The sequence below is a fragment of the Schistosoma haematobium genome, chromosome 4, assembly GCF_000699445.3.
Source record: "Schistosoma haematobium chromosome 4, whole genome shotgun sequence".
Lineage (NCBI taxonomy): Eukaryota > Metazoa > Platyhelminthes > Trematoda > Strigeidida > Schistosomatidae > Schistosoma > Schistosoma haematobium.
The window spans coordinates 46074261-46093116 of NC_067199.1; the positions used below are offsets into that span (position 1 = coordinate 46074261).

At 40.4% G+C, this 18856-nt stretch overlaps 1 protein-coding gene across 1 annotated transcript; it reads left to right on the top strand.

Moving 5' to 3' along the window:
* Window positions 1–1290: 1290 nt before the first annotated feature.
* Window positions 1291–18243, top strand: MS3_00000518 (uncharacterized protein). Its single transcript, XM_051208252.1, has 5 exons — window positions 1291–1380; window positions 1421–1483; window positions 1519–1780; window positions 13458–14527; window positions 17882–18243. The coding sequence occupies exons 4-5, from the start codon at window positions 14302–14304 to the stop codon at window positions 17953–17955; spliced, it is 300 nt and encodes a 99-aa protein (XP_051067167.1). The 5' UTR covers window positions 1291–1380; window positions 1421–1483; window positions 1519–1780; window positions 13458–14301; the 3' UTR covers window positions 17956–18243.
* Window positions 18244–18856: the final 613 nt, after the last annotated feature.

An 18856-nucleotide genomic window follows, 5' to 3' on the forward strand; every position in this document is an offset into this window, starting at 1 on the left:
AACCAGACAAGGCAACTTATAAGTTCATCATCAAAATGTAATGGACTAGACAACTACATACAGTGTGAAAGTATTAACTGCATGATAAAAAGAGAGATTTACTAGTAGAAATGATAAGAGTAGTGGAATAATAAAAATTCCAGTTACCCAAAACCATAATCGAAAATGTACAAGTATTTATAAACAATTGTCTGCTCAAGATAATCAATATTCATTGACCGAATACCGTCAGCAACATTCTACTGTGAGAGAGAACAAACTAGCCTCCAAATAAGGAGGAAATTAACAAGAGATGTAAGAAGTGAATAGGACATGTATTACGGAAATCATCAAAATGCATCACGAGGCAAGTATAAATCGATAGTAAAAAGATAGATTCTCGTGTTCATTGTAAGAATAGTGAAATGATTAAAGTTCCAGGCAATAGTCCAACATGAAAAGTAGGCTACACTTAGAACAATATACTTCGAAAAGTTGCATAATTAAAAGTGTGTGAATATTCAGATATTAAAGGCTATAGACGAAAAGATTTGAAGAATTATGAACAAGTACAGGTTATAAAATTAATTGATAATAAAATCGTGTGATCGGTAATTTCAGACTGAGGAAGCGACCAAAATGTCAGAACTTTATTTGGAATCTAATAGATTATTTTATTTGTCAATACTTGAACACAGAAACATTGGTACAAAGGTGCACCAGAAACAAATGCGCCACGCAATAATAATGAGTATGTGAAGACGTAAAGAATGTAATGTGGCTATAAGAAAAAAGAAGCACAACAATTTACAGAATTTCTTGTGTCCTAGTAAAATAACAGTAATGGGAGGTGCAGTCTGATTAGCAAAAGCATTGCCACACAGAATTATTTCAGTTAAAGAAGTTACGTTCATTTTTATGAGGGGAGTTAAAGCTGGATTGCCGCTGATTTCTATTATGAACCATGTCTGAGAGCATCTCTAGCCGCCGTGTTGCACCTTCTCCAGAACACCATTTAAGACGTCGTAAGGGGTCAAGCCAAGCCAGTCCTGTAAACATTTCTTATAAATCACAACACCGTATCATAAACTGACTGTAAGATCCATTTTGAAAGTTTTGTGTGTTGGTGAAAATCCCTCCATGTATATACTTGTACTTTATTCCTATTGATCCCATTGGTTGTACATTGTTGTATTTTGATTACATTTGAATTGTTAATATTTAGACTTTTGTTATAGCTTTTGTTTTTATTACGCGTTCACTAAGTTTGTGTTTCTTCCTGAACTGCATCTGCGTTGTTTTACTTGACACTTGTTCTTGGCGGTAGCCATATTGATTTGTTCCTCCTGTTGTGTGTGATCTATCCAGTCAGAATAGAATAACGTTCATTTGTTGTGATTGGTAATTTTTCCTCATCTTCTATCAACTTCTTTATTTATAGTAATTTAGATTTAATTGATTGAACAATCATTGGTTGAATAGCCGGGTGATAATATTTGTTTAGGTAATGATTTACATTAAATTTCTTATGAATTATAGAACCGCTAGTTACCCGATTATTATTGTTCTGATTTCGACGGGATAGGGCGCGTGTCTAAAGTCACGGAACACTATTCTTCTACATCCAAACCTTAGTTTGGATCCTACAGTTCTAAACATGTATTACTTGGCCGAAATCCTTTGGTAATCGTTTACGGATTTTCTGGAAATATTTATTCGTGTCGCTTATAATGCCAGTTAATCGTCGAAGGAGATCAGGCTCAAAGTTCGTCGATGTTAACGAAGAAACCCCTTTTGTCAAGCAAGTGCCTTTTGACGTCCTTAAGGGTTATGGTTCAGACTTAAATAGTGTTAATTATCATGGCACTGATTCTAGTATTAATTCGATGTCAGATGATATAAAAAATCTTAGTTTATAAGAGGAGCAAAGGCCTGAATTACTAGGAAAGAGCATGTTGCCTATAGTCCATGTTGTTGGCCCAGAGCTACCAAAGGTTGAACTGAGTTATTTCGATGGAGAGCCAAGAGGTTATTGGAAGTTTATAAAGCACTTTGAGACGTATGTAGCATCAAGAGTCACGGATGATAGACAGCGCTTGCTCTATTTGATACACTACTGTAAGGGTAAGGCTAAAACAGCTATTGAAGGTTGCGTCATGATGGAGTCATCCTCTGGCTATAAAAGAGCAAGGCAGATTTTAAAACGTTTTTTCGGACAGTCTCACGTAATTGCTCGAGAAACACTAGAGGACTTATTCAGTGCTGTGAATTTTGAGTACATTGACGGGGACCAACTATTAAACTTGGTTATTAAAATGGAAAACTGTGCCATGGTCTTGGAACAGATGAATTATACTTCTGATCTAAATTCCTTAGTTACCTTGGAAAGAATAGTGAGACTCTTGCCTCAACCTATGCAAGCCCAGTGGGCGGACGGGGTGGATAAATTGACTGAAGATAACAGGGAACCGACCTTCGACGAGCTCACTCAGTTTATCGCATCGCGTGCGAGAGTGGCTTGTAGTAGATTTGGACGGTTAGCAAACCGTTCTAAAAAGGACATAACGTAAAGACGAACTGTCACGTGCAATCAGAGCAAGGGAATAGTTCGACAATGAAAACCAAATGCAGTATGTGTTCCTAAGACCATGCCATTGATTAATGTCCACAGTTCTTAGCGCTTACAGTTCAAAACCGATGGTCTCACGCTAAAAGCAAGAGTATCTGTTTCGTCTGTCTTAGACAAGGACATAGAGTTAAGGAATGTAAGATGACAAAGCGCTGTAACGTTGATGCTTGTGAAAAGAAACACCATTCTTTGTTGCACAGCGAGAGTGAGAAACCTGGTATCTTGCGTTGTTGCGGACATACTAAATCACTAATCAGTCAAGTGTATTTAGGCATGATTCCCGTACGGTTGAAATCGCGAAAAGCCGAGATTGTGGGTTATGCTCTGTTGGACAACGGTTTTGATGTGACACTGATAAAGTCAAACTGTTTGAGGTCTCTCGAGCTGAGCGAAGACGAAGCATCAGTGGTAGTTCAGACTGTGGGCGGTAATAGAACAATGAAGATCACGAGTGCGCCTTTTGAGGTATATTCTTTAGTTGGATCTGAACATGTTACGATCGAAGGAGCTCTGATTGTGGCAGGTATACCAGGTCATAAGCCAACAAAGTCAGCAATAAACAACCTAGTTAAGTGGCCGCATTTAAGTGATGTGCCAATAGATAGCCTAGATTCTGAAGAAGTTTTAGTGTTGATTGGTTGCGACGTACCAGAAGCACATTTGGTGTTAGACCAACGGTTGGGTGGAAGGAAGAACCCGTACGCTGTGAAAACGTTGCTGGGGTGGACGGTTTTCGGACCTGCGTCGTATTCGGAATATAGGAAAAGAGTTGATAATCATACCAGTAAGATACAGACATTGGAGTACGAAATACGTAAGCCTTATGACGTAGAGTTTTCAGATGCTTATTCAAGTGATAAATCATTGTCAGTAGACGACAAGGTAGCTATAAAGATTGTGGAAGGTGGCACGCGCTTCGACAACGGTCATTTTGTAGTTTCTATACCGTGGAAAAGGAATCCAGATATGAAAGTGGATTATTATGAAGTAGCAAACCGTAGATTACAAAGTTTGAAGGGTATGTTGTCGAAGGATGTCAGTCTGCACATCGGGTATATCAAAGGTATTGAAAGGAATTTTACTAAGACTTATGCGGAGAGGGTCTTTGAAATATATCTGCAGTCTTATTATCGCCCTCAATGGTATTTACCTCATCATGCAGTATTAAACATGAAAAAACCAGATCTTAGAGTGGTCCTTGATTGTGCCGCCCAGTTTGCAGGGGTTCCCACAAACGATATGATTTATCAAGAACCCGATACCACCGCTGAGTTAATCTGTATATTATTACGTTTTCGCAAGGAGGCAGTTGCAATCCCTGCAGATGTTGAAGAAATGTTCATGCAAATGAATGTCCCTGAGTCTGATCGAGGAGCTTCAAGATTTCTGTGGTGACAGGAGGGGGACATGTCGAGAGAACCGTCTGAGTTTCAAATGACAACTCATGCATTTGGTGCCACATCATCGCTCTTTCGTGCAAATCTTGCCTTGAATAAGACGGCCCAAATATTCTCTGACGGTTATGATAGTTATGTCGTAGATACTGTCAAGAATAATTTCTATGTTGATGATTGCTTGATATCTATTCGCACTTGTGATCAAGCAAAGAGTTTCGTTAAGCAGATAAGTGAATTATTATGTAGAGGAAGTATACAAAAAATGACCGATCTTGAATCTTGGTTCAAATGTCCTACTTTATTGCATGGCGAATTTTATATAACAATCACTGACTGTCCGGAACCTACTCCTGACGATATTGAATTTAGAAAAACTGCTGTGGTTAACTTGAGTAGTATGAAGTACAACATGACATCTATTCTCTCTTATTATTCCGAGTGGTTGAAATTAGTCAGAGCTGTAACCTTGTTTAGAAGGTTCATCGATTTCCTGATGGTACTTCGTTTTCCGGGTTGTGAAGGATCCGTTCATCTAGGATGTTTAAAGGTCAAAGAGTTTGAGATTGCCAAGCATAAGATTTTATTGATGGTTCAGAGAGAAGTGTATGGAGAATTACTTAGTGAATTTGAAAACAGCATTAAAGTAATATGTCATGATGATCTGAAAGATTTAGCATTGATAATGTGTGATGGGTTACTCTGCGTTGGAGGTCGACTAAGATACTCAGATTCCCCAAATGCTTTTAAACATCCAGTAATTTTACCCAGTCGACACTTAGTGACGGAAATGATAATTAGACATTGTCCTAAAGAACAAGGACACATAGGAAGATCATTAGAAAAAGGGTATGGATATTTGTTTACTTTTTTGCAAACATGGGCAGTACATATTGAAATGATGTTTAGTTTGATTACTGATTCATTTATAATGGTCTTATTACGTTTTATTGGAAGAAGAAGGAAACCTCCGGAGATTTACAGAGATAGTGCGTCAAGCTTCGTGTAGGCAGTTTGTGAGTTAAGCAAGTTTGTGCAGCAGTCCAATCAGAAGATAAACATTGAATTGCCAGTGAGGCCCTCATCCAACAGCATGGGTGGAGTTTGGGGAAGAGTGATTAGGTCTATATCACGACTGTTATCGTTGATCATCAGAGAACAGGTGAAGCAGGTCTCGTTGAAGCTTGGGATAAGTCTTTGTTGTTATTAATGTAGTTAGATCAAGCAGGCGTACTGTTGGAATTCCTACTCGTTCCTACGGTGTGATATGTTATATAATGAACCATAACCGTAGGCATCAAGGTAGCTTGTGTGGTATGGAGGGATTTTGGGGCCGGTGTAAGATCCATTTTGAAGGTTTTGTGTGTTGGTGAAAATCCCTCCATGTATATACTTGTACTTTATTCCTATTGATCCCATTGGTTGTACATTGTTGTATTTTGATTACATTTGAATTGTTAATATTTAGACTTTTGTTATAGCTTTTGTTTTTATTACGCGTTCACTAAGTTTGTGTTTCTTCCTGAACTGCATCTGCGTTGTTTTACTTGACACTTGTTCTTGGCGGTAGCCATATTGATTTGTTCCTCCTGTTGTGTGTGATCTATCCAGTCAGAATAGAATAACGTTCATTTGTTGTGATTGGTAATTTTTCCTCATCTTCTATCAACTTCTTTATTTATAGTAATTTAGATTTAATTGATTGAACAATCATTGGTTGAATAGCCGGGTGATAATATTTGTTTAGGTAATGATTTACATTAAATTTCTTATGAATTATAGAACCGCTAGTTACCCGATTATTATTGTTCTGATTTCGACGGGATAGGGCGCGTGTCTAAAGTCACGGAACACTATTCTTCTACATTCAAACCGTAGTTTGGATCCTACACTGACCACCTCCCCGCCTTTTACAACCAGTCCCTGCGTCCGAAAATAAAGCACGGCGCGTAATTCTCTGGGACGACATTTGGAGAACATGTCCAAGCCACTGAAGTTGATGTATCAAGATGGTGAAACCAATTGCCTCATCCTCTCTGCGCACGAACACACGATTCCGAACATCTGCAATAATAACATGGGGTCGCCACTGGATGTCAGTAATTCTTCGGAGAAAACGATGACCGATCACAGAGAGTCGTCTAACATCCTCAACTTGGAGAGGCCAGATTTCACAAGCATATAGAAGAACTGCTCTGACAGACGCGTTGTAGACCCCACCTCTTACAGCCAAACTTACATCAAGAGGGCGCTAAAGGTGGCCTAGGTTGGCATAAGCCGCTCTGGCTTTCACTAAACGTGCATTGATCTCATCAGTCAGGCCACCACCAGCACTTATGCAGCTACCTAGATACATGAACGTCCCGACAATTTGCATACTGATTGCCTGTCGTCCTCTCTCTGTGTCTCAGGGCTGAACGCAGATAGACTACAGTGCGGTCAGCTACCGCATGTGTGGTTGTGTACAAAACCGACGCTCCTTTTGGAGTACCTTTCTGGACTCTGATCACGCCTTGTTTGCGCAAATCATACCTTACTTTTCAGTGGCCAACAAACTCATCGTCGTAAACGGGTTGATGTCAGTAAATTGGTTAGGGCATCTGTTGCAACTAAATATCAAACCGAGCTAGGTTCAAGGCTAGCTAACATTCCGCCGAAAGTTATAGATGAGCATTGGTTGCATTTGTACGATGCCATGAAAATGGCATGTAAAGTCGCCTGCGGCATTGCGAAGCGTTCCGCTTATAAGCATAGGGTCTCTTCCGGCGCCTTGCAAATCTCTTAAAGCTGTCAGTCTACTACAGGTTACTGTGCGTCCGACCACAAACGACGATTGGTACGTAATGAAATAGGGCAATGCTTGCGTAAGGACCGAGAAGCCTGTTGGTTGAATCGTGTCAATGAGTTAGAAGGCGTGGCTGCATATGGTAGCTACCAGGGGCGCTTTCAATTCATCAGAGTCACTGACATCAAGAAGTCTGGTGTGAGCGGAACAATCTGTGAAGATGACGAGATGTCAATCAATAACATCTACCGAGGTCTTGGACGATGAAAAGAGTTTTTTGAGGAGCAGCTCAAATAGTTTGCTGCCCCGGTAACATCGGTCAAACTGTCCTGCCCTCAAAGGCCCGTGACGACTGATCCATCAAATGAGGCGGAAGTTCTCATGAGATCCCAACTCTTGAAACGTTACAAGTCAACGGGCACAGACGACCTACCTCCATCTTATTTAAATATGTTGGTGGCCTCCTGGTGAGGAAACTGTCTATGATGTTCACAAACGTCTGAAAGTCAGAAAATGTTCCAAGATCATGAAATGAGTTGATGGTTGTCCGTATCTTTAAAAAGTGTTCACGTCCTTTTTACAAAAACAATGACGAGGATGAGTCTACATTTGATCGCGTTCAAACGTTTAGTATCCGTCTAACTTCGTAGAATGCTCAGATCTTGAGAAAGGATGAACGGCAAGGATCAGATTGGTTTTTGTTATGGTCGTGAATCTATCGACCATATCTCCAACCACCACCAAGTGATACAACACCGTCACACTTATCAAAAGTCAACAACATACTGTCTCTTGAGATTAGAGCCGCCTTCGATTCGTCGAACAGGGTTGTTTTCTGGGAATAACTAATGAAGGAGGGTGTGTCCGGGAAGTTTATTAACATCCTAAAAGCCTTATATACAAACACCTCAGGCAGAATGAGGGCATTTAACCACCTTTCTCCGTTGCTCCATTCAAGCAGTCAGGTCAAACAGGGTTGCCCATTATCACCGTTCCTCTTCAACTTCCCCATCGATGACATTCTGGAAACAGCTCTGATGGATGTAAGTAATGGCGGTGTGGATCTGTTGCCTGGAGAACTACTTCTCGATTCTGAGTATGAGTATGATATTACCTCACTGTGTGATAATGCCTAAGCCATGCAATTCGCACTTGATCAGTCGGCAATCAAAGTCCATAGGTACGGTATGTGCTTTGCACTTTTGAAGTGTAAAGTACTTCTAAAAGACTGGCAGGATTCTAATCCTGTACTCCGCCTGGATAGTGAGCAGATAGAAGTAGTCGAAAAATTCGTGTATCTAGGTAGCTGCATAAGTGCTAGTGGTGTCCTGATTGATTAGATCAAAGCACGTATAGTAAAAGCTAGAGTGGCTTATGCCAATCTGGGCCACCTTTGTCATCTTATGTCATTCGCTCAACAACCACATTCTATCACATACTTATGGTTTAATATATGTCATTTTATTTTTGAACAACGTATATATTTATGGTACAAATAAGTTGAAAACAAATAATATCAGACGAGGCTTTTGTGGGCAGTTAACGGCGGCCAAACCAAAACGTGTCATCAGTCCATAAAGTCACTTGCTTCTAGTCTGTGACATGTAGATAGGTGCAGACTACTTGTTTGGGGTTCGGGCGACCATCGTAACAATGGTTGAAGACATGGTCCAGAATAGATCACAATGGCGTAGGTGTATACACACTTTGTCTTCCCTTGGACTATGAGACTAATGTTATTTCATATCTTTCTTTCTACGAACTAATTCTTTCTTCCTGTACTATATCATTATATGCAATCATTCCTTTATATATTACACGATTGAGTTAAGTGGTTCAAATATTTTGGTGTTTGGCTTGCTGTGCTGACGAGGTGTGGCAACTTGGATCGATGCATGTATGTGCCTGGTGCTACGTTGTCACTGACTGACTGACTGACTGACTGACTGACTGACTGACTGACCAGAGAAGTTAATAGTTCGTGTGTGAAATTTAAAGGTCCCGAACTTGTTATGAATGGTGGTCAACTGTTATTACTACTTCGTAAAACGTCACATCTGGTTGCCGCTAATTGTCGTGTCGGAATCACATATTATTTCGGTTGTAAAAACGAGGAACCACTGCAATTCCAACGACGTGAGAGTGAAAACGTGAAGACTGGTACAGGGTAAAATTTATTAATAACTAAACTCTCGACGACGATTCTAGTCGAGAAAAACACCCATTTCGATTTATAATTAGGATAAAATCACATACATGAAAAATACTTAAAGTTATGACAAATCACAAGCTGCATGTCATGATGAGTATAGTTTATAAAATTTAATACAAGAATGACTAATACAGAATAAAATATCACTCTGGAAAACAGAAGGAAATACTCTATTACTTGCTTACTTACTTAGACCGGTGACCTCCAATGGAACATAGGCTTCCAACGGGCATTCTTCAAAGCACTCTCTCCTCGGCCTTCTTTTCTAATCCTATCCAATTGTTGTTCATTTTTTTCATGTCTGTCTCCATTTCTCGGCGTAATGTGTTCTTTGGTATTCCGCTTCTCCTTTGGTCTTGCGGACTTCATGTGAGAGATTGCTTTGTGACGCAGTCGTGTTCTTTCCTCAATAGGTGTCCTATCCATTTTCGGCGCTTCTTCCTTCACTGGAATCTGGTTTGTTCTCTCTGCGAAGTCTAGATCGTGCAGCAGCATCCCATATATCTGTGTGTGTCTCCGAATACTAATATATAGTGATCAAAGTGTGAGATGTGGAAAGATAATGCAAATTGTGAACGTCAAATCGGTCATGGCATTGTGACATAAGGACCTTAAATTATTTCGTTGAGGAGGATAGTTTTGATAGATCAATGGATCAAATTCTAGATATCAGTGATTTTAGTACACAACCGACATGGTGATTGTATACAATCTCAATACCCAGGTCACTATATTCCGATTTCAGTTGTTAATTCTACTACTATTGAGCATATTCTAGATCATATAAAATCTACATCGAACACACAGTTGGGCAGACATATGATGAACCTAAGCTGATTAGGTACAATGGATTGCAGAAGTTGAATTCTCATTTAAGCTATGGAGGATGTGGTGTTTGTATGAACTAATTATTCTTTTGTAATCGATGTCTGTCTGATTTCGAATTCCAGATACAATACGTTCATTAGTGTTCATCTACTTTTATTTACTGTGAAATGCACTATTTCAGACATTCCTAGGTATTATGATAATTCGAATACTTCTAATTATCACAATTTCTTACATAATTTTGTCGGAATATTTTTCTATATTAAATAATCAATATCAGTTACTCTCAACCAATCATAATTGTCTGTCGATCATATAAAATCAGAAGAAAATAGAGTAAAGTTTTTTCTGTCTAAATGTTTTCTTCAATTTTCTTTATATCAAACTTCATTCTCTTGTTTTTTCATACTAAAACACAAGGTGGTTAGTCTTTTAAGATTTCTTGATGAAATGTTGAATATGTATTTTAGAATTTATGTTTGTACCAGTAGCAAAATATATCTAATCACTTTCGAGTGTTGTATCTCTCTCAAAAATCGATGTTTATTATTATGTTTACATTGACGTTGACTGTAGCTGCTAACTTGATTTTGTGGTCAGACTTGTATATCACAATGATCTGATCGAGCTATAATGACTAGAATAGTTGTTCTCTTACGTTTTGCATTGTCAATGAAGACGGTTTGCCAGCGGTAAGACAGATGGCAAAAGCTTATACCACGAAGGATTATTCATATTGCTGACTGTGATGTCAGGGTTTTACCACAGATAACTAGCTTCTGCAGCACTATTGTCTTCTCAGAACAAAACAAAATTCAGGTTTAAAAACTTCACTTGACCCCACGAACTTCCTTTCTGTGTCAAAGTCTTAAGAAACACAGTGCTAGAACTTTACAAACTTGTCACAAGAAGGAAATATGCGGATGGTTTTTGTCAGTTGTCTTCGGTGCGCTGCGCCAACATTTTTCAGTTTGGAAGACAATTACTAATCTAATATAATTCTCAGGCTGTTCGAAAAGAAATATACCTCCACGCTGTAAGAAATCGGGCTGTGACAACCACCAACATCTGAATAAAAATTGTTTTTACAAATAGTCTGGTTTCTTCTATGGATAAAACGAGTGATATCGACCAGCACGAAACATATTTAAAAGCTAGCAATACTCTAGCACAATCGTGAGTTCGTTTGCATTCTATTGGAAGAACCACAGAAAGAAAACCCTTTGAGGTTCAAACTAGCAGCGAGCATGTTTATGAAAAACATTTTGAAGAATAATTAGGAAGGCACTCAGCCAATTTCCGGTGATCTTTACATCCATGTTGTTTGACATGATATCCACGCAAGCGTGAAACTAGCAGTAATATCTAGTGGTGGCCATAACCGGAATGATAAGAAATACAGTAAATTTCGGAAGCATCCATCTAACCAAAGGTCACTATGAACATCATTGCACCAGGATCCAAACAATATAACGATCAAAGGTTACTCAAATGTAAAGTGAAAGAACGTCTACCTAATGTTTGACAGAATGGATGGGAAGTAAAATCTGAGGTGATGGATACGTCAGTCGCGATATGCAAAACTAGGCAGCTTTCAAGATTTTTCAAACAAGCAGATATTAATTATCAGATGTTGGTGAGACTGCTCCTGTTAAAAAACGAAAGCTTGATTCATTCTCATCCCATCAAACTGAAACGATGAGCAGATTTCCTTGAACATCAGTTTGGCTGCTCTTCGGCTACCATTCATTGAATTTTTTTATTGAGTAACTTGGATGCGAGGCAGATATGAGACTTCTGATCTTTGAAGAAGTAGAAGGAGTGACAGCTAACCCAAAGCAAAGAAGCAGCAGCAAGCACTGAAGGACTACCTTTGGAGATCCCTGAAAATGATATCCCAGTTTTAGGTGATCGATGGTCTGAAATCTTGTTAAGCATTTGTGAACTGGGTGTAATCCCATGTGAATGATCATGACTGTCAATTGTTTCAGTTCATAAAAAGGGATGAAAATGTTCTAGAAATAACCAAGGAGGAATAGGTTTAACTAACATTGCGTCAAGTATATTAGCCTCAATGATCATTCAAAGCTTAACTATGGCTTGTTGTGGCATTTCTATTGCATTCTACGTCCAGAAAACTAGCTAGAGCCATATTTACTTCAATGAAATTAATAATTACCTATAGCTGTGGATGTTTGATACCAAGCACAACGGAACACGCAACAGCCAGCTGATTTAAGTAACGTCCCTGAAGCTTTATTTGCGTTAATAATTTATAAGTTGTTTATTGTTATATTAACTTTTGGACGTAATAACTTTATTGCTATTCCTTTTTGGTCAATATACTGTTAAGTCCAACACAGGTTCGTGAGGATTCAGACTTGGGTATGGATGTGCATATCAAATATTCTCCTAACCCCAGGTTCCAGAACGCAGAAATATATACTGACTTTATTACAGAGTTCAACTAAGTAGACCGACAGATTTTACAGCACTGTTCGATATTTAGAAAAGTACCAAAGACGTGAACCGACCATGTACACGTTATCTCCTCAAGAACTCTTGATCGAGTTAAAGCTCAAGGAAAACTGTACTCAAAACGGATGACTTCAGCTTCTGTTCTTCAAGGTTTTACGTTTGGATCATCGTTGTTTGACCTTGTAATAGACATTTTTTATGGATAACAATATTATCCGCCGACTCTCCAGGAGTTGACTTTCCATCATGAGGTTCTATTCAGTGAAACAGTTTTAAAGCGCAGTCTCTTGGGCCTGATAGCACGGAAGTATTCAAGATGAGTTTCTGTTCCTCTAGTCACAAAATATTTTGTCTCAGAACGAGCCTGAGTCATACATGAGTAATATGATGATCAGGAGTGAAGCAAGCAGGTTCGATCAACCTCAACAGGTTGACTTCTGGATACATTTCGCAACCAAATAGGAAAGCTAACACGGCTTTTGCCACTTGTGGCATAGTCCAACGGGTTTAAGCGTTGGCAATACATGAATTTACGCCTAAATAATTTGCATGCCTTCTCCTGCATGTTGCCAACATCTACCGTGCCTCTGGGTTTTCGTAACATATAAACCGAAAGGTCGTAAAACTTTCATAAAAGCACTTGAGTGGGTTAACTGATTATTGGACATAATTGTGTGTTAAAACAAACATAAAGCAGATAACTTGTTGAAATATGTAGATAGGAGGAATAGGTAGTCCAGATGCTCAGACACATAGCGTGCGTTTTTAGTATTTCATCACAGGTGTCTTCAAACCATACTTCGTACATCTTTGAACCAACGATTTAGTCATCTCGTTATTAGGTATAAAATGACTGATGAATATTTCAAGCCAGTTCTCAAGATAGTGAATATTTATAGACTGAGATGATTATGATCGGAATTTTACATCCCGATACACCTATACGGGAGAACTGAAGAAATTTGGTTGACTGAAACCTTTATATTGAATATTATTAATTTCACTGTGTTTTCGGATGCATTTGTTTTACTTAATCTCTGGACTTGTTTGTTTATGTCATAATTTTCGGACATTTTGATTTGTCTTTGTGTAACAGTATCGAAAATCATTAAGTGTAACTTCATTAATGCAGGTTTGTTTTCCTTATTGCAGGACAACAGAAAGTGAATGTATTAGAAGAAGAAGAACAAAGCTTGCGCAAACTAAACCTGCTGGATGATGAGCAAAACTATTTTGTAACAAACTTCTCTTTTTGTACAAAAACCGCGTATTTCAATTTCTAATATATCTCTGTTGTGCTCGCACGCTGTGTTCTCACTTGAGTGGCATCTGCCAGTCCTGACTGGTGTGTTGTGTTTCAGATTGCTCCTGCCTCCAGGTAAGCGCTAAGAATACGTGTTACAAGTGGTGGCGGAGATGGGATGTCAAAACATGATGAACCCCCAGCCATCTCTGGCAAATTAACAGTCAACACAACCCTTCACCAACCGCCACTGTTTGGCGTCTCATCAGACCATGACATCTGGAAAATTAGAGTAATGACGTGCCTACGTCGCGTTCAACTTCGGAACACTTCGACTACCTTCTGTCCTACTTAGATGACGAAGCAGCGAAACGAGCAACAGCTAACGGCTTTACTACGTGCAATTCACCATCTCAAAATTGGAAGATTTTAGATGAATGTTTTTCGTTGAAGGTGGATACCCAGCAGTCAGCCATCCAATTTTTGTCTCGCCACCAGAAACCTCATGAAAGCCCCATGGACTATCTTCACTCATTACAGCAGATAGCAACCCAGGCATTCCCTAGCCTGGACATCTTGGGGCGAGAAGAAATTACACGCTCCCGTTTTATTGAAGGACTGCTGCCAGGTGCACTGCGAGAACATCTACTTTGAGTGCCACCGGCTGACACAGCCGACTTGAAACGAACGGCACTTCGATTTTTGACTGCTGAAAGACTGTCAGTTCCATTGGCGACCTACTGACCAACCGTGATGACTATCGATGAAGCCATCGAACCTAATCGACAAGATAGCTTCCAAAGTGCCGCGGCTATTAGAGAGTTTTTTGACCGAAATAGTAGACGAGGGCAGCCGACTTCCACATGGAACGGACGGTCGTCAAGGGACAACTATCGAGACCAGCAAACAGAATGCTTCTACTGCAGACGTTTCGGCAAAAATGTCAAAAAATGCAGGCACAACCGCGTGAAAAACAGAGGTAAGCAGTGTCGTTTGCATATATCGTCTTGCTATGTTAAACATTTGTGCCCTGTTACTATTTGGGGTAGAGTGCAAAGTACTGAGATTATTATACTGTTAGATACAGGAGCTTCAGTATCCTTGATCAAGGAAGACCTCTTGCAGAAACTTAATCACAGCATTCAGCGTAAACAATGCTCTTCTACCTTAATTACCGCGAGCGAAGAACCCTTGAAAGCGTGTTCTAAGATAGGGTTAGAGCTGACGATTGACAAGAAGCCTTTTCAACATGAATTCTGGGTTCGCCCTACACTGACTTGGGACATGATTCTCGGGGTCGACTTCATGTTAAAATACCAGGTCCCTATACACATGAATAAGTCAGAAGCGAGTATTGGTGGAGTTGTCGCGCAAATACAACACCATGAAATGCCAACTAAGTCCGTAGCCCAGGTAGGAATTTCAGAAATTGTACGTCAGGTACGGGATAATAAAATAATAAGTGAAAAAGACTGTCGAGCTACCACTGATGTACTCCAACAATTTAATTCCATTTTCTCTGAGAATATCTCTGGAAATCGGACGATCACTGACAGCACTCCATCCTCACAGGTGATCACATGCCACTACGTCAACCACCTCGCCGAGTACCAGTTCACTACCAGCCTCAATTAGAATCAATGATAAAAGATATGCTAGAGAAAAAGATCATTGTACCATCTTCATCACCATGGGCATCGCCTATCGTTTTAGTAAAAAGAAAGACTCTTCTCTACGTTTATGCGTAGACTACCGCCGCCTTAACGCTATAACTAAACGTGATTCTTTCCCACTTCCACGTTTAGACGCTACATTAGATGCCATGAAATGCGCTCGTTGGTTCTCGACTTTAGACTTAGCACCAGGATATTGGCAAGTGGAAGTCCGACCTCAAGATAGAAAAAAGACTGCATCCACAGTACTCAATGGTCTGTATGAATTTGAAGTGATGCCAGTCACTTTCCAATGATTAATACAGACAGTTCTACACGGTCTCGTACCACACCAGTGTTTAATTTACCTTGACGATATTATTTTGTATGGCAGAACGCCGGAACAGCATAATGCCAATTTGGAGGCAGTCCTACAACGAATTAAGCAGCATAACTTAAAAGTAAAACCATCCAAATGTCGACTATTGCAAAAAGAAGTGCTCTTTTTAGGGCATCGCATTACAGAAGATGGAGTAGCAACAGATCAGGGAAAAACGAGCGCCATTATTAACCGGCCACAACCGAAATCTGCCGAGGATGTTCGCAGCTTCCTGGGACTCGCTTCTTATTATAGACGTTTCGTACGCGATTTTCGCATCCCTGGCAGTACCTCTACATCGCCTGACGCACAAAGGACGAACATTTTTGTGGACCACAGAATGTCAACAAGCATTTAGCACTTTGAAGTCGTGTCTTGCTGCTCCACCCATACTAGCTTTTCCGGACACTTCTGTCAGTGCGGGTGAGTTTATACTCGATACAGATGCTAGTTCATCAGCTATTGGAGCAGTCCTGTCTCAAATAGTACTAGATGGACAGGAGCGGGTCATTGCTTACGCTAGTCGGCGGTTAGACAAGAGGGAGACAAGGTATTCTACGATCCGTCGGGAGGTGCTGGCTTTAGTAAACGTTTCGCAACATTTTCGTCATTATCTCTTAGGACGACCCTTTCGTGTACGCACAGACCACCGTGCACTACAGTGGCCTCGTTCGTTCCGTGAACCAGAAGGTCAGGTAGCACGCTGGCAGGAGAGGTTGCAGGAGTTTGATTTTACTTGTGAACACTGACCCGGAAGCCGACACACAAACGCTGATTCTCTATCTCCTATACCTTATTCTCCTGATACCATTAGTGCCGTCCTTAGCACAGCCCCCGAGATCGACTGGCCGTCTCTTCAAGCAGAAGACCCAGATCTGCGATTTATTTATCAGAGGCAACTACATGGCAATAATAAACCATCTATGACAGAGTTAAAGGATCATTCCTTGGCGACGCGCCGTCTTTGTGCCAAGTGGGATAGTCTAAGATTGTATGAAGACACGCTGTTTATAGTCAGTGAATCAAAACAACCACTATTGATAGTACCACGTATACAAGTTCAGAATATTATGTAGCAGGTACACCGAGAACTGGGGCACTCAGGAAAATGGAAGACTGAACATGCTATCTGCCGAAGGTTTTGGTGGCCATCCATCCACGAAGACGTTGCAGAATTCTGCAAAAGTTGTAGCACGTGCTATGCTATCAAGTCACCACGACAAATACCCCGCGCACTCTTAGTTCCAATGACGATAGAAGGTCCGCATCAGCGAGTCGGCATCGATATTATGGGGTCACTCACAACGTCAAAGAACGGAAACCGTTATTTACTGGTTATGGTAGACTATTTCATCAAATGGTGTGAAGCTGTGCCTATACCACAACAAGATGCCCTCACAGTCACTCGGGCTTTCATTGATCATTGGGTATCCCGGTACGGCGCTCCCCTCTCACTCTATTCTGACCAAGGTTCAGCATTTGAAAGTCATCTCGTCGCCCAGGTATGTCGATTATTGGGAATCCGGAAAACACACACTACCGCATATCATCCAGAAGGTAACGGCTTATTGGAAAGAACCAAAAGGACTATCAAAGCTCTCCTTCAATCGTTTATCAATAAGTCGTCGACGGAATGTTGGGATGACGTGATACCACAATGTCTGTTAGCTTACCGCTCATCAGTGCACGGATCTTCACCAGCGACCCTACTTTTTGGGCATGAATTGCGCCTACCCGTTGAGCTGCAAATACCGCTGTTACCATGCGAGGTCCAAGATGATGTAGTTTACATCCGTAATCATTGCAGCCGCCTAGCCGACGCCTATCGCTTAGTGAAGATCAACCTACAAAATGCCAGCAAGCATCAAAAGTACGTGTACGATCGCAAGACGAACGGACCTGTGTATAAACCCGGAGATCATGTGTGGCTGCACCGCCCTTTGGCTCCACCGGGGACATGCAGCAAGTTCCATCACCCTTGGCAAAGACCTTACGAGGTTGTGTTTATGCGGTCTCCCACTACATTCGTCTTACGTAACCTCCAACGACCCCAAGACGATGTTATAACAGTACACTACAATCAATTAAAGCCAGACAAGACAACGGTGCACTTAGATACCCCGTTTGTCAACCCCGCGACTGCCGTCAGCCATTATGAAATGCCACCAGAAGGAGGGGTAGCATACCCATGTCCAGCACCAGGCACTGAGGACAGTGCCTCATGAAGAGAGGGGATAGTGTAACAGTATCGAAAATCATTAAGTGTAACTTCATTAATGCAGGTTTGTTTTCCTTATTGCAGGACAACAGAAAGTGAATGTATTAGAAGAAGAAGAACAAAGCTTGCGCAAACGAAACCTGCTGGATGATGAGTAAAACTATTTTGTAACAAACTTCTCTTTTTGTACAAAAACCGCGTATTTCAATTTCTAATATATCTCTGTTGTGCTCGCACGCTGTGTTCTCACTTGAGTGGCATCTGCCAGTCCTGACTGTTGTGTTGTGTTTCAGATTGCTCCTGCCTCCAGGTAAGCGCTAAGAATACGTGTTACATTTGGTTTGGTATTTTGGTGCTGTCTTTGTCTTTGGTTTGGTATTTGGGAGTTTTGCTCCGGAAACCTACAAAATTGAAGGTTTGTTTTGTAGTTGTTATGATTATTGTTGTTAGAACGACATTTGGTCGATTATTTGTGGATGACGAATAAGTTTGGTATCTAAATTGGAGCTTGGTTCTGTTTTTAATTTGGGTTCGTAGTTTGCATGTAGATCGATAGTCCGTACTTCAATAACTGGAACGAGCAAAACCTGGACGTAACATAAAGTTTTTCAATTATGATTCTGTGTTCATACCTTGGATTTTTCTGGATATTTCGGTTCCAAACTCCTGGTCCTATTGATCGATTCCGTTTGGATTAGTTCAGATTTGTTTTGCTAATCAATTATTTGGAGCAACGAATACGATAGAAACACGGAACAAAAGGCTGAAAAAAATGACGAAATGGATAGTAAAATTTCTAGAGCTGTTTGTGGTATTTCTGATGTTAATGATGATAAATGTGACGATATTAGTATTTAAAGTATGTCCTGTAGTTAGCTTGGTACCTCTAGATTAAAGTTAGGTAAAGCATTACTGAGGAAAAGGAATTTAGAAAAGAGGCTTGAATTAGAACGGCAAATTAAGATGTGAGATCTCCAAGAAAAGGTTGATATCGCTGAATTAGAATACAAGGCCATCGAGGACGATGAACGGTTCCCGTGGATAAATGTGGGATAAATG

Excerpts from the sequence above, each read along its gene's own strand:
- MS3_00000518 (XM_051208252.1), top strand. The coding sequence starts at position 14,302 with ATGACTATCGATGAAGCCATCGAACCTAATCGACAAGATAGCTTCCAA. Across the intron at positions 14,528-17,881 it reads CAACCGCGTGAAAAACAGAG|GACAACAGAAAGTGAATGTA; the intron begins GTAAGCAGTGTC and ends TCCTTATTGCAG.